This window comes from Chiloscyllium plagiosum, unplaced genomic scaffold (assembly GCF_037043375.1).
Source record: "Chiloscyllium plagiosum isolate Xiang-an unplaced genomic scaffold, Cpla_swu_hap1 HiC_scaffold_33, whole genome shotgun sequence".
Classification (NCBI taxonomy): Eukaryota; Metazoa; Chordata; class Chondrichthyes; order Orectolobiformes; family Hemiscylliidae; genus Chiloscyllium; species Chiloscyllium plagiosum.
The window spans coordinates 13,209,078-13,224,305 of record NW_028270171.1 but is presented as its reverse complement, the minus strand read 5'-3'; the positions used below and the strand labels follow the sequence as shown (position 1 = coordinate 13,224,305).

Here is a 15,228-nt window from a genome sequence, read left to right as displayed (position 1 = left end):
GAGAGTGTTCTGGGTCCACACACAGGGCACATCCTGCGCCCCCAAGGTGTAGCCACACTTTGAGGCAAGTCGTGTGACAGAGATCAAGGACACAAGAGCAAGCTGGAAACACAAGAGGTCACAGACCGGTCAATGGGGTGAGCTGTCCCTCCTCTATGTTGTTTCTCCCAAGATTTTTACTTTAGCTGGTCAGCCACCCTCTCCCCTTAACCTGTACTGACTTCACCTCTATCACTCATTCCTCTCTCTTTCACACACTCCTCTCTCTCTTTCAAACGTACACTCAGGCCTCTCCCCCACACTCCCCTGTCTCTCTCTCTCTCCTTTACACACACTTTTCTATTTCTCTTTCACACACACACTCCTCTCTCTCACACACACACACTCCTCTCTCTCACACACTCCTCTCACACACACACACACACTCCTCTCTCACACACACACACTCCTCTCTCTCACACACACACACTCCTCTCTCTCACACACTCCTCTCTCTCACACACACACACTCCTCTCTCTCACACACACACACTCCTCTCTCACACACACACACACACTCCTCTCTCTCTCACACACACACACACTCCTCTCTCACACACACACACACACTCCTCTCTCTCACACACACACTCCTCTCTCACACACACACACTCCTCTCTCTCACACACACACTCCTCTCTCACACACACACACACCTCTCTCTCACACACACACACACTCCTCTCTCTCTCACACACACACTCCTCTCTCTCACACACACACACACTCCTCTCTCTCACACACACACACACTCCTCTCTCTCACACACACACACACACTCCTCTCTCTCTCACACACACTTCTCTCTCTCTCACACACACACACACTCCTCTCTCTCACACACACACTCCTCTCACACACACACACTCCTCTCACTCACACTCACACACACTCCTCTCTCTCACACACACACACACTCCTCTCTCACACACACACACACTCCTCTCTCTCACACACACACTCCTCTCTCTCACACACACTCCTCTCTCTCACACACACACACTCCTCTCTCACACACACACACTCCTCTCTCTCACACACACACTCCTCTCTCTCTCACACACACTCCTCGCTCTCACACACACACTCCTCTCGCTCTCACACACACTCCTCTCGCTCTCACACACACTCCTCTCGCTCTCACACACACACTCCTCTCGCTCTCACACACACACTCCTCTCGCTCTCACACACACTCCTCTCGCTCACACACACACTCCTCTTGCTCACACACACACTCCTCTCTCTCTCACACACACTCCTCTCTCTCACACACACACACTCCTCTCTCTCACACACACACACACTCCTCTCTCTCTCTTTCACACACACACACACACCTCTCTCTCTCGCTCTCACATATACACACTCCGCTCTCTCCCACACACACTCCGCTCTCTCCCACACACACTCCTCTCTCTCACACACACACTCCTCTCTCTCACACACACACTCCTCTCGCTCTCACACACACACTCCTCTCGCTCTCACACACACACTCCTCTCGCTCTCACACACACACTCCTCTCGCTCACACACACACACTCCTCTCGCTCACACACACACTCCTCTCGCTCACACACACACTCCTCTCGCTCACACACACACTCCTCTCTCTCTCACACACACTCCTCTCTCTCACACACACACACTCCTCTCTCACACACACACACACACTCCTCTCTCTCACACACACACACACACCTCTCTCTCTCGCTCTCACATATACACACTCCGCTCTCTCCCACACACACTCCTCTCTCTCACACACACACTCCTCTCTCTCACACTCACACACACACTCCTCTCTCTCTCGCTCTCACATATATACATACCGCTCTCTCTTACACACACTCCTCTCTCTTACACACACTCCTCTCTCTTACACACACTCCTCTCTCTCACACACACTCCTCTCTCTCTCACACTCCTCTCTCTCTCACACACACTCCTCTCTCTCTCTCTCTCACACTCCTCTCTCTCTCACACACACACTCCTCTCTCTCTCACACACACACACTCCTCTCTCTCTCTCACACACACACTCCTCTCTCTCTCACACACACACTCCTCTCTCTCTCTCACACACACACTCCTCTCTCTCTCACACACACACACCTCTCTCTCACACACCTCTCTCACACACACTTCTCTCACACACACACCTCTCTCTCACACACACTCCTCTCTCTCACACTCCTCTCTCTCACACTCCTCTCTCTCTCACACCTCTCTCTCTCACACTCCTCTCTCTCTCTCACACTCCTCTCTCTCACACACACACTCCTCTCTCTCACACACACTCCTCTCTCTCTCACACACACTCCTCTCTCTCTCACACACACTCCTCTCTCTCTCACACACACTCCTTTCTCTCTCACACACACTCCTCTCTCTCTCACACACACTCCTTTCTCTCTCTCACACACTCCTTTCTCTCTCTCACACACTCCTTTCTCTCTCTCTCACTCCTCTCTCTCACACACACTCCTCTCTCTCTCACACTCCTCTCTCTCTCACACTCCTCTCTCTCTCACACTCCTCTCTCTCTCACACTCCTCTCTCTCACACACACACTCCTTTCTCTCTCTCACACACAGTCCTCTCTCTCTCTCTTACTCCTCTCTCACACACTCCTCTCTCACACACACCTCTCTCACACACACCTCTCTCACACACACTCCTCTCTCTCACACTCCTCTCTCTCTCACTCCTCTCTCTCTCACACTCCTCTCTCTCTCACACTCCTCTCACACACACACACTCCTTTCTCTCTCTCTCACACACTCCTCTCTCTCTCACACTCCTCTCACTCTCACACTCCTCTCTCTCACACACACACTCCTCTCTCTCTCACACACACTCCTCTCTCTCTCTCACACACACTCCTCTCTCTCTCACACACACTCCTTTCTCTCTCACACACACTCCTCTCTCTCTCACACACACACTCCTCTCTCTCTCTCACACACACACTCGTTTCTCTCTCTCACACACACACTCCTGTCTCTCACACACACTCCTCTCTCTCACACACACTCCTCTCTCTCACACACACTCCTCTCTCTCACACACACACTCCTCTCTCTCACTCCTCTCTCTCACACACATTCCTCTCTCTCACACATCTCTCTCTCTCTCTCACACTCCTCTCTCTCACACACACTCCTCTCTCTCTCACACACACTCCTCTCTCTCACACCTCTCTCACACACACCTCTCTCACACACACTCCTCTCTCTCACACACACTCCTCTCTCTCACACACCTCTCTCTCTCTCACACTCCTCTCTCACACACACTCCTTTCTCTCTCTCACACTCCTCTCTCTCTCACACACACTCCTCTCTCACACACACACACACTCCTCTCTCACACACACACACTCCTCTCTCACACACACACTCCTCTCTCACACACACACACTCCTCTCTCTCACACACACACACTCCTCTCTCTCACACACACACACTCCTCTCTCTCTCACACTCCTCTCTCTCTCACACTCCTCTCTCTCTCACACACACTCCTTTCTCTCTCACACTCCTCTCTCTCGCACACACTCCTCTCTCTCGCACACACTCCTCTCTCTCGCACACACTCCTCTCTCTCGCACACACACTCCTTTCTCTCTCTCACACACACTCCTTTCTCTCTCTCACACTCCTCTCTCTCACACACTCCTCTCTCTCTCTCACACACACACTCCTCTCTCTCACACACACACACTCCTCTCTCTCACACACACTCCTCTCTCTCTCTCTCAATCCTCTCTCACACATACCTCTCTCTCACACACTCCTCTCTCTCTCACACACTCCTCTCTCTCTCACACACTCCTCTCTCTCTCACACACTCCTCTCTCTCACACACTCCTCTCTCTCACACACTCCTCTCTCTCTCACACTCCTCTCTCTCTCACACACACTCCTTTCTCTCTCTCTCTCACACTCCTCTCTCACACTCCTCTCTCACACTCACTCCTCTCTCTCTCACACACACACTCACTCCTCTCTCTCTCACACTCCTCTCTCTCTCACACTCACTCCTCTCTCTCAATCTCTCTCACACTCACTCCTCTCTCTCAATCTCTCTCTCACACACTCCTCTCTCTCAATCTCTCTCTCACACTCACTCCTCTCTCTCTCTCACACACTCCTCTCTCTCTCTCACACACTCCTCTCTCTCTCACACACTCCTCTCTCTCTCTCACACACACTCTTCTCTCTCTCACACACACACACTCCTCTCTCTCTCTCACACACACTCCTCTCTCTCACACACACTCCTCTCTCTGTCTCTCACACTCCTCTCTCTTTCACACTCACTCCTCTCTCTCAATCTCTCTCACACACACTCCTCTCTCTCTCTCACACACACACACCTCTCTCTCTCACACACACACACACACTCCTCTCTCTCTGTCTCTCACACTCCTCTCTCTCTCTCACACACACACACACTCCTCTCTCTCACACACACACACACACTCTCCTCTCTCTCACACACACACACACTCCTCTCTCTCACACACACACACACTCCTCTCTCTCTCACACACTCCTCTCTCTCACACTCACTCCTCTCTCTCAATCTCTCTCACACACTCCTCTCTCTCAATCTCTCTCACACTCACTCCTCTCTCTCAATCTCTCTCACACACACTCCTCTCTCTCTCACACACACACTCCTCTCTCTCTCTCACACACACACTCCTCTCTCTCTCTCACACACACACTCCTCTCTCTCTTTCTCTCACACACATACACACCTCTCTCACACACACACACTCCTCTCTCTCACACACTCCCTTCTCTCACACTCCCACCCCACCCCACCTCACTCTCTCACACACACTCCCTCCCTCTCTCTACTTCCAGACTCTTGTGGAGAGTCTCTTCCTCGCTCTGTGAAACAGCCAAATGAGACGAAATTCTGCTGGTTGCCATGACTTGTGACCATTTCAGCAGTGAGTACACGTCGCGTGGATTAATTCGGCCTTTGGAACAGTTGAAGATGAGCTAAGGTAGAATCTCATTGAATCAGTATTTGTGCGGCTGTGATTCCAGTCCCTTGCCGGGACAGTGTCAGTGACCCTCCCGATCAGTCCATCAGAACAATTTACTTTGTTCTATCATCGGAATATAGGAGGCCACTCAACCCATCCAGCCTGTCCCTGTATTCGGTAGATTGGGGTGAATCTATCTTAACTCTAGAAAGAGATGGTTACATTCAGTGAACACCAATTCATAGAGCTGGATAAAACTAAGGAGATGGGTGTGTACCAAAAGGCTCATTCCTTATCCCCCAAATTCTGAGATCCCTCAAATGCCTGAGGTCGACTGTTCAATTTTTACACTACAACTATGTGCATTCACGTAGCACCTTTAATGTAATCAAGCGTCCGGCGCCACATCCTGGGATTGTGGAAATCACCTTCACAGTCCAAAGGGCGGGTGAAAGACACTGGTCAGTTCAATAAAGCGTTCTTTTCTGTTTCTTTAAGGTCAGTACTGCAGTCCATTACAGTCCCTGCTATAACTCCAGCGTGGTGGTGGAGTTCTGGATCCTGGCCTTTTCCCGAACGACGTGGAAGCACTGACCATCAATGTGCCGGAAATCCACAGCAAAGAGCCCGAAGAGGAGCAGCAGGACCATAGCAGCAATCCACTCGCAAATGGCAGCTCCTGACCTCCTCTTCCAGAAGTGCAGCACCGGTACTGGTCGATGGTCAAGGAAGAAAGTGCATCCAAGGACATTCTTCACGCTCCAGATTGAGGGCGGGGGCTTTTCCTCCACCAATTGGTCTCCTTAGGCCGTCTAACTTACATCGAGGTGACTCAACTCCCCCCCCCACCCCCCCACCCCCAAAGTATGCCTTGTCCCAGTCCCCCTGCCCCATCCCCAAAGCTCTCCTACCCTGACCCTGTCTCAAATCTTAAGACTTGTCACGACCCCCCCTGGCTGAGGGCTGAGCTGGACAGCAGACCCAAGACAGTGGGGAGGAGGGCACAGCTGGCCAGTCAGGGACACACAGGTGAGCTGACCTCTGTGGCCGCCATCACAGCCTCACTTGCAGTCCTGACCCCCGCGTTGGTGATTCATAGATTCACTACAGTGTGGGAACAGGCCCCAACAAGTCCACACCGACCCTCTGAAGAGTAACCCACCCAGACCCATTCCTCTACATTTACCCCTAGCTAATGCACCTACTCTACACATCCCTGAACACTATGGGGCAATTTAGCATGGCCAATCCACCCTAACCTGCAGACCTTTGGACTGTGGGAGGAAACCAGAGCAAACCCGATGCAGACACGGGGAGAGGCTGGAATCAAACCCAGGTCCCTGGTACTGTGAGGCAGCAGTGCTAACCACTGAGCCACCGTCCCTTGATCGATTCTATGGTGATCTACTCCAACCATTCCAGACAAGCATTCTGGTGGATTTTATCCACCCCCATAGTGTCATCTTCAGTCCAGAACCCAGCGGTTTATCAAAGGGTTAACTCAAGCTGACACACGAGCAGAGCCTGAGGCTGTTGTATGTGTACCCAACCTTTAAATCATCCCCTTCAAGATGGCAGCACAGTGTCTCAGTGGTTAGCATCGCTGCCTCACAGCATCTGGGAATCAGGTTTGATTCCAGCCTCAGGCGACTGTCTGTGTGGAGTTTGCCCATCCTCCCCGTGTCTGCGTGGGTTTCCTCCGGCTGCTCCGGATTCCTGCCACAGTCCAAAGATGTGGAGGTTAGGGTGGGGATTGGCCAGGCTAAATTGCCTTGTAGTGTCCAGCGATGTGCAGGCTAGGTGGTTTAGCCATGGGAAATACCAGGTGGGTCTGGGGGTGGGATGCTCTTCAGAGGGTTGGTGTGGATGGCCTGCTCCCACACTGAAGGAATTCTATGACTCTAAGCACTGTGTGCACACAATGTCGTGGCTCTGCCTAGTAGTTTTGTTGCACTCACAGAAATCAATCGCTTTGCTGCAGTATCTGATTCATAACTTATAATGTGGTTCACTGTGTGAAACAAAGTAACTCACAGAGTTAATCAACCCTTCTTTGAGTGGGTGATTGATTATTCCCAAACCTGCCATTTCATCAGGAGGCTCAATTTAGTGACTAAAGCTATGAGGGAGCTTTGGGCATCGATTTAATCAGGCTCCTGAGAACGAATATCTTTCTGAGCTGCTGGGTTCTTCAGAGAATGAGACGTTCTGTCACGAAATAACTACAGCATTGACGGAGATCTTAGGGTGATTGTGTCTGCATGGGCTACTCCGAATTAGCAGCTCATGCCCACTCTCCATCTCCAGCCCATAACCCAGCAGCCATTTTCTTTTCAAATGGTCATCCAAATCCCTCGATTGAACCTCCACCACACTCTCAGGCCGATCATTCCTCGCAGAGAGAAAAGGTTCCCTGGTCACCGTTCCTTCGATCCACAATCTGTGCCCTCCCGTTCTGAATCCTTACACTAGCGCCAGCAAAATCCTGCCTCTATGCTCTATCCAGACCCCTCCCAGATTTTGGAAACCTCGATCCCGTCCAAAGCAAGCTGCCCCACCTTCGCCAACCTACCCACGCGAATTGAGATTCCCCTATGGCGTGAACTTGTAGCTAAACTCGGATTCCGATCAGCGTCAGGCAGTCACACTGCCTCGCCTCTGATTTAAAAATCAAACAACACCAAGTTATGGTCCTGATTTGGAGATGCCGGTGTTGGACTGGGGTGGACAAAGTTAAAAATCACACAACACCAGGCTATAGTCCAACAGGTTTAATTGGAGCACACTAGCTTTCGGAGCATCGCTCCTGGTGTTGTGTGATTTTTAAAGTTATAGTCCAACAGGTTTATTTGGTTCATCAGGTGAAGGAGCAGCGCTCCGAAAGCTAGTACTTCCGAATAAACCTTTTGGACTATAACCTAATGTTAGACAATAGACAATGTTGTGTGATTTTAAACTTTGTACACTCCAGTCCAACACCGGCTCCTCCACATCATGACTTCCCTCTGATTGACAACATGCCTGGTCTATTGCCCTCAGGCTAAAGGATACGCAGGATGAGGCAAGCTGTGCATATGAGACAGCAGATTATCCGAATCAACCCCATCCACTTCCCTCCGCGTCGAGGTGTGATCTTGTAGGTCAGTGCCACCTGCAGCCAGAAGTAGAGGTTGCCAATAAAGAAGGCGAGAAAGGCTCCCACGAGGTGGACGTGGATCTGGTTGACGGTCTGTTGAAGATAATCAATAAAGAAATTAGCTCCTCCCCCCGCTGGGGTTTGTACTTTTTATTCTCTTCCCTCTGAGAGCACGGAGTTCCTGAAACGACATTATGTGAGTGGACAATAAGTAATGAGGTGAAAGGGGGTCCTGCAGATGTTGGAGATTAGAGTCTGAATTAGAGTGGTGCTGGAAAAGCACAGCCGGTCAGACGGCATCCGAGGAGCAGGAAATGTTTCGGGTAAAAGCTCTTCTTCAGGAATGAGGCTGGGAGCCCCGGGGAGGGGGGGGGGTGGAGAGATAAATGGGAGGGGGTGGTGCTGGGGGGGCGAAAGGTAGATGAGAGTGCAATAGGTGGATAGGGAAGGGATTAGAGTGATGCTGAAAAGCAAATATTTTAAAATCAAGACCACGTCTCCTCTCCACATAATCAGTATGACTAATGAGTCCAACAGTACTACCTTCCACTACTGCAGTAACGCTTACTCTGAATTGATGTTATTAAAATCAGAGATGTAGTGGACAGCAAAGGAGGTTACTTAGAGCACAACAGGACCTTGACTGGGTGAGCCCATGGGCCAAGACGTGGCAGATAGAGTTTAATTTAGGTAAATGTGAGGTGCTGCATTTTGGAAAGGCAAATCAGGGCAGGACCTGATTGAGACGTATAAGATTATGAAAGGATTGGACACTCTGGCAGTAGGAAACATATTTCCACTGATGGGTGAGTGCCGAACCAGAGGACACAGCTGAAAAATACGGGGTAGACCATTTAGGACAGAGCTCAGGAGAAACTTCTTCACCCAGAGAGTGGTGGCTGTGTGGAATGCTCTGCCCCAGAGGGCAGTGGAGGCCCAGTCTCTGGATTCATTTAAGAAAGAGTTGGATGGAGCTCTCAAAGATAGTGGAATCAAGGGTTATGGAGATAAGGCAGGAACAGGATATTGATTAGGAATGATCAACCATGATCATATTGAATGGCGGTGCAGACTCGAAGGGCTGAATGGCCTACTCCTGCACCTATTGTCTATTGTCTATTGACTTATACACTTAATGGTAAGGTCCTGGGGCGCATTGCCAAACAAAGAGAGCTTGGAGTGTAGGTTCATAGTTCCTTGAAAGGCAGGATACTGAATAGGTGGGTGGAGGAAGAGGTAAAGGTGATAGGTCGGAGAGGAGGGTGGAGCGGATGGGTGGGCAAGAAGACAGACAGGTAGGAATGGTCATGAGGACAGTGCTGAGCTGGAAGGTTGGAATTGGGGTAAGGAGAGGGGAGGGGAAATGAGGAAACTGGTGAAGTCCACATTGATGCCCTGGGGTTGAAGGGACCCAAGGTGGAAGATGAGGCGTTCTTCCTCCAGGCGTTGGGTGGTGAGGGAGCGGCGATGGAGGTGGCCCAGGACCTGCATGTCCTCGGCAGAGTGGGAGGAGGCATTGAAATGTTGGCCACAGGGCGGTGGGGTTGATTGGTGCGGGTGTCCCGGAGATGTTCCCTAAACCGCTCTGCGAGTAAGGCATCCAGTCTCCCCAATGTAGAGGAGACCACATCGGGAGCAACAGACACAGTAATGATACAGGTCGTTCTGTTATAATGTGTGTTTTGTTAACACAGATTCACTGTAGCCCATTGGACGAATTGGGGACACTGTTTCTAAAGCGTGAACTCTTAATGTGGTGTGTTGGCTGTAACTCAATTACATCACCAACACTTTAATTGCTGTTTCTATAACATAGGGCTGCACAAGAACACGATCATCGGGCTATAGAAGAAATACCTGGTAAGCATCGTTCACCTAAACGGGAGACCCGCTATCACCAACAAACTCCAAAATTGCTGGAGAAACTCAGCAAGTCTGGCAAGAGCTCTGGAGAGAGAAACAGCTCATGTTGAGTGTGGTGCAATTCTTCTTCAGGACTGAAATGCAGTTCTACCAGAAACAACAAATGCTGGAGATCACCAGCCGATCGGGCAGGAGGGAGAGTAAGCTCACAGTACAAGTCTGGAAGACTGTCAGAGCTGATGTGCATCATCAGCTCTGATGAAGTGTCATCGAGGCTTGAAACATTAGCTTGCTCTCTCTCCATGCATGCTGCCTGACCCGTTGTGATCTCCAGCATTTGTTGGTTCCACTGTAGATTCCAGCATCTGCAGTAATCTGCTCCTACAGTTTTACCTGATCTGCGACTTAACTCTGTTTCTCTCTCTCTCCACTGAGTCGCCACTGAGTTTCTCCGGCACTTTTCTTTCTGCGGGATTTGTCCGTACATTGGGGAGACTGGATGCCTTACTCGCAGAGTTTTGATTTGACAGGAGAGACTTTGTCGGACCGGTGGGATGGGGCCCAAGAGCGAAACTGGTGGAGGGTGAGAAACAGGGGCTGGGGTCAGAGGGAAAGGGAGGAGTGAAGCCCTGAGGCATGGTGGTTATATGACGGGGATCATCACCCAGGGTTGCCAAGGGGTTATGGATGCTGAGGGGTCATGCAGTTGGCTGGTAGCACTGAGCAATCTGTGATGGGAGGCGAAAGTGAGGACTGCAGATGCTGGAGATTAGTGTCAAGATGAGAGTGGTGCTGGAAAAGAACAGCAGGTCTGATGAAGGGCTTTTGCCCGAAACGTCAATTTTCCTGCTCCTTCGATGCTGCCTGACCTGCTGTTCTTTTGAAAATGAGGTCTGGAGAGAGCAGGTCAGGCAGCATCGAAGGAGCAGGAAAATTGATGTTTCGAGCAAAAGCCCTTCCTCAGACCTGCTGTGCTTTTCCAGCACCACTCTGACCTGAGATGGGAGGGCAACTGGATTTTTTTCAGGCATTTCGGAGCTTCATACTACTGGGAAGTACTGTGTCCAACGGCAGCTGCCATTGGCGAAACCCATAGCCCAGGAAAAACTTGCCCATTCAGCCGAAAGCATTGCCCCACCCCACTCTCCCCACCACAATCCCCACCTCCCCTCCAGTCTCATGCAACACATTACCTGGAAATTTCCCACCAAGGAACCCCCGATCGCGCACAGGCAGCCGGTCACCAGACTGACAATGTTCAGTGCCGACTGGTACCCATAGTCTATCACTTGCTGGTATCTGATGACACAAACCCAAATAACTGCAAAGAACGAGAGAAACAATTTTAAAACTAAACATCCTCTCTGAAGCTGGTCTTTCCCCTTTCACTAAGTTGATGGTCCTCCAGGTGCAGCCGATGTTTGTCTCGGTGTGCACCCGGGGAACAGACCATACAGAACAGAGTCCCACATCATGGAATTGCTCAGGATGAACCTCCACACAAATCACTACATCTCCCTCCAGACCTCATTTTCAAAGGCACGTTCCAGATTCATTCTTTAAGGTCAGGTGAGCAACACCGAGACAGAGGATAAACGGATGACCGATTTTCCAGCCTGAAAGGATATTAGTGAATCAGATGTTTTTATTTTAACATGACAATCGAAAAGAGGAGAGAAATGCAACACTGTGCCACTGTGCCTGCTGACTTTTGGTAATCATGTGTGACCTTTATCCTAAGGTACTGACTGGAGACATACTGTCCCACATCTCCTTCTGGAACGTGCCTTTGAAAATGAAGTCTGGAGAGAGATGTAGTGGTTTGTGTGGAGGTTTGTCCTGAGCAGCTCCGTGATATGGGACTCTGTTCTCTACGGTCTGTTCCCCGGGTGCACACCGAGACAAATATCGGCTGCACCTGGAGGACCATCAACTCAGTGAAAGGCCCGCTTTGGTCCAACCAAAACTTCTTGGTCTTCCAGAGCAAGGAGTTGACCCTGACTGAGTGTTACAGACTGGCACATTCCAAGGTCCAGGACTGTGTGTTGAGGGACGCACTGAAGCCAGGGGCAGCCGCCACTGAGGGGCATGTGGGAAAAGACCACTGTCTGAGGTCTTTCTGCCAAAGTATAAAGAGGGTCCATTCAGCTGTTAGACCCTCTCATTGCCTCAGAATGTATGTAAATATAATCTTGTACAAGTAAGAAATGCCTTTGGATAGAGTCTAACTCCAAAATTTGTTTTTTCATGTGCTACTGTACAGAACCGAACTGCTTCAGTGACTATATCTGTAAATAAAAGATATTTTTATGACTATAGTAGATTTTTGAATTTAAAAATCCAATTGGCAGCCAATGAAAGGCACAGATTGTAGTTTTGCGAGTTTTTAACTTTGCGAGTATTTGTATCTTATTCTAGTTCTGAAGAAGAGACACATTGGACTGGACAGGTCAACTCAGCTCAGATGCTGCTAAGTTCCTCTGACACCTTCTGCTCTTTTACTTCAGATTTCCAGCAACCGTGAGTTTTGACTCACGTTCGCTTTCCCCTGCTGGCGGTGGATAGCTGGGTTGATGTCCAGACGCTGCTGTTTGTGATCACCATGGCTCTGTGTCACACCGGGAGGGGTTGGCCTCACTGAACCTCACTGTCTGCATTTGGTGTATGTGGAGTTCTCCCTGTGTCCTCAAGAGGAATCCGTTTGAGGTATACTCACCCAGAAAAGACCCGACGTTCATCACTTGGCCAAAAATGCAGCTCTGAGGTGGTTCAGCCCCACAAACACTGAAGAAAACACGGAAAGTCAAAGGTTTATCACTCAACTGACGAGCGCAACTGACATGACACAGAACAAATAGCACACTTAGACGATGCTATGGCTTTGAGAGGTGTAGTTTGTCCTTGATTTTTTTGAAGAGAGGTTTTAAGACAGAGGTACCAAGCTGTCTATTTCAAACCAATAAAGTAAACAGCTTGTGAGACCTTGGGTTTTTTTGTTGGAACAATAGAAGCAGCTTGAACAGGTGGAGTCAAGCTCCCACAGAGCCAGGATTTTAATTTTTAGTATTTCTGGGGTGTTGAAGCTCAGTTTGGAAACTGCAATACATCTCTCCCTGCCACTGTCTCTCTCAAAGTTTTCTCTTGATGTTTTGTTTCCTCCTGGACTGGAGAATTACATGTGAGACAATCTATTTGACTGAATTTGCCTTTGTCAAGGGTGTGTTCCTATATTGGAACAGATTCCGTTTAGTACCTGTTATCTATAAATAATCTATCATTCTGTTAAGTTATCCAATAGAGTTAATTATTCCAATTCTTTTGTTGTATTTTATCTACAGTATATGAATAAAGTGTGTTTTGCTTCAAGACCGGTAGTTTGACCAATCCAGAATGCAACGCCTGGCACTTGCCTTTAAAATAAGAAAAAGTTACGGTCTAGGCTATCTCCCTAACATAGTTTGAAGGTTTGGTCCGGTCCTTAAAAACAGAAACAGGCCATTTGGCCCAACAGACTCATTCTAGCCCATATGCATCTCCTCCTATCCTACATCATTTAACGTTGTCAGCATACCCTTCTGTTTCTTCCTTCCATGTGTGTTTATTCAACTTACCCTTAAATGCATCTATGCTATTCACCTCAACTGTGAGGGAGCTGGTGGTACAGTGGTTACGCCACTGTCTTATGGATAGGAGGGTTTGAACACCATTGTGGCAATGATTTAAAACCTGGAATCTTTTTTTTTTCAAAAAGCTAGCCCTCAGAATGACTGTGTAACCACTAGCTATCGTCATTCAAAAAGAAAATCTTGTTTGCCAATACCCTTTAGGGAATTAAATCTGCCAGCCTTGCCTGGTTTGGCCTCTATGTGACTCCAGCCTCAGGTTGACTCTTAAATGGACAAGAAAAGCACTGCCCATATCCCATGAGGAAAGTTTTAAAGACAAAATAAAACAAAGAATCGCAGATGCTGGCGATTTGAAGCAAATCAAAGCAAAGGTTTCTGGAGGAACTCAGCACGTCTGGCAGTGTCTGTGGAGAGAGAAACAGAGCTAATGTCTCAAGGCCTGTGACCACTGACCTTATGAGGAAAGTGGTCTGTATTTTGTAGAGTTTTGAAGAGAAATGGGTGATGAATAAAATTTAGAAAATTCTTACAGGGTTAAACAGGGGACATGCAAACAGGAAGTTACTCCACACTAGTGTTGCGTGGAATCATGGGAAATAGTCTCAGAATAAGGTCCAAGTTAGGACTGAAGATGAAGAGCGTTATCTTCACCCGGAGAGTGGTGAGGCCCCAAGACGTTATGTGTTTTCAAGGAAGAGGTAGGTATAGCTATTATGGCTAAAGGGATCAAGGGATTTGAGGGGGGAGGACTGAATGAGGGAATTGTGCTCAATGAATAGCCGCGATCATATTGAATTGTGGAGCAGGCCAAATGGCCTACTCTTGCTCCTAGCTTACACGTGCCTGTGCAAAGTTGGGTCTGCCAGTTACATTGTAGCGAAAGAATGAACAGTCAGCCTACCACCTACCCTGGGATAAATCTTGCACTTCTAGGTCATTGGGTTTGAGCGATAACACAATATCTTGGAAGACTTGCAGGGTGCGCCTGTCAGCAACACTGAAGTTACCTGATGTAGGGGAATTCCACAGTAATGTTCACAGATCCATTTGCCACCGCTATTCCGAACCTGCAGAAAATCCACAGGCAAAGTCAAAACGGCTTGGTTAATATTCGCGCATGACATCAAACAATACAATAAAAGAACCAGATAAGATAGCATTACATTGTAAACTGATATTTGGGAGAATTTAAAATAGTCACTGGCTTACACAATGACATAACTGCAAATTGGGAATGACATGATAACTAAAGTCCAAAGGTTGGAGGTGAGATTTGACAATAATTAAACTGCTGTGAAAAAGATAGTGGAGCATGTCCAGTTGAAGGGAAACTCAACCCCTTGTTAAAAGGAAGATACTGATGTTGCTCGCAAAAAAACCTGGCATTGGGCGGCACGGTGGCTCAGTGGTTAGCACTGCTGCCTCACAGCGCCAGACACCCAGGTTCAATTCCCGTCTCAGGCGACTGTCTGTGTGGAGTTTGCACATTCTCCCCATGTCTGCGTGGGTTTCCTTCGGGTGCCCTGGTTTCCTCCCACAGTCCAAAAATGTGCGGG

At 49.1% G+C, this 15,228-nt stretch overlaps 1 protein-coding gene across 5 annotated transcripts in view; it reads right to left on the bottom strand.

Annotated features, from left to right (window-relative positions):
• Positions 1 to 5,058: 5,058 nt before the first annotated feature.
• The window catches only part of tmem150b (transmembrane protein 150B), a 75,548-nt gene continuing 65,378 nt past the window's right edge, over positions 5,059 to 15,228 (bottom strand). For 4 of the 5 annotated variants that reach the window (XM_087978093.1, XM_087978094.1, XM_087978092.1 and 1 more), the window contains 5 exons: positions 14,680 to 14,739; positions 12,763 to 12,830; positions 11,240 to 11,367; positions 8,099 to 8,276; positions 5,060 to 5,759 (listed from right to left, as the gene is read on the bottom strand). In XM_087978093.1, coding sequence (XP_087834219.1) covers positions 5,575 to 5,759; positions 8,099 to 8,276; positions 11,240 to 11,367; positions 12,763 to 12,830; positions 14,680 to 14,739 — 619 coding nt within the window. In that variant the 3' untranslated portion in view covers positions 5,060 to 5,574. Of the gene's footprint in view, positions 5,760 to 8,098; positions 8,277 to 11,239; positions 11,368 to 12,762; positions 12,831 to 14,679; positions 14,740 to 15,228 lie in introns of all 5 variants that reach the window. The other variant, XM_087978096.1, reaches the window with a different exon arrangement.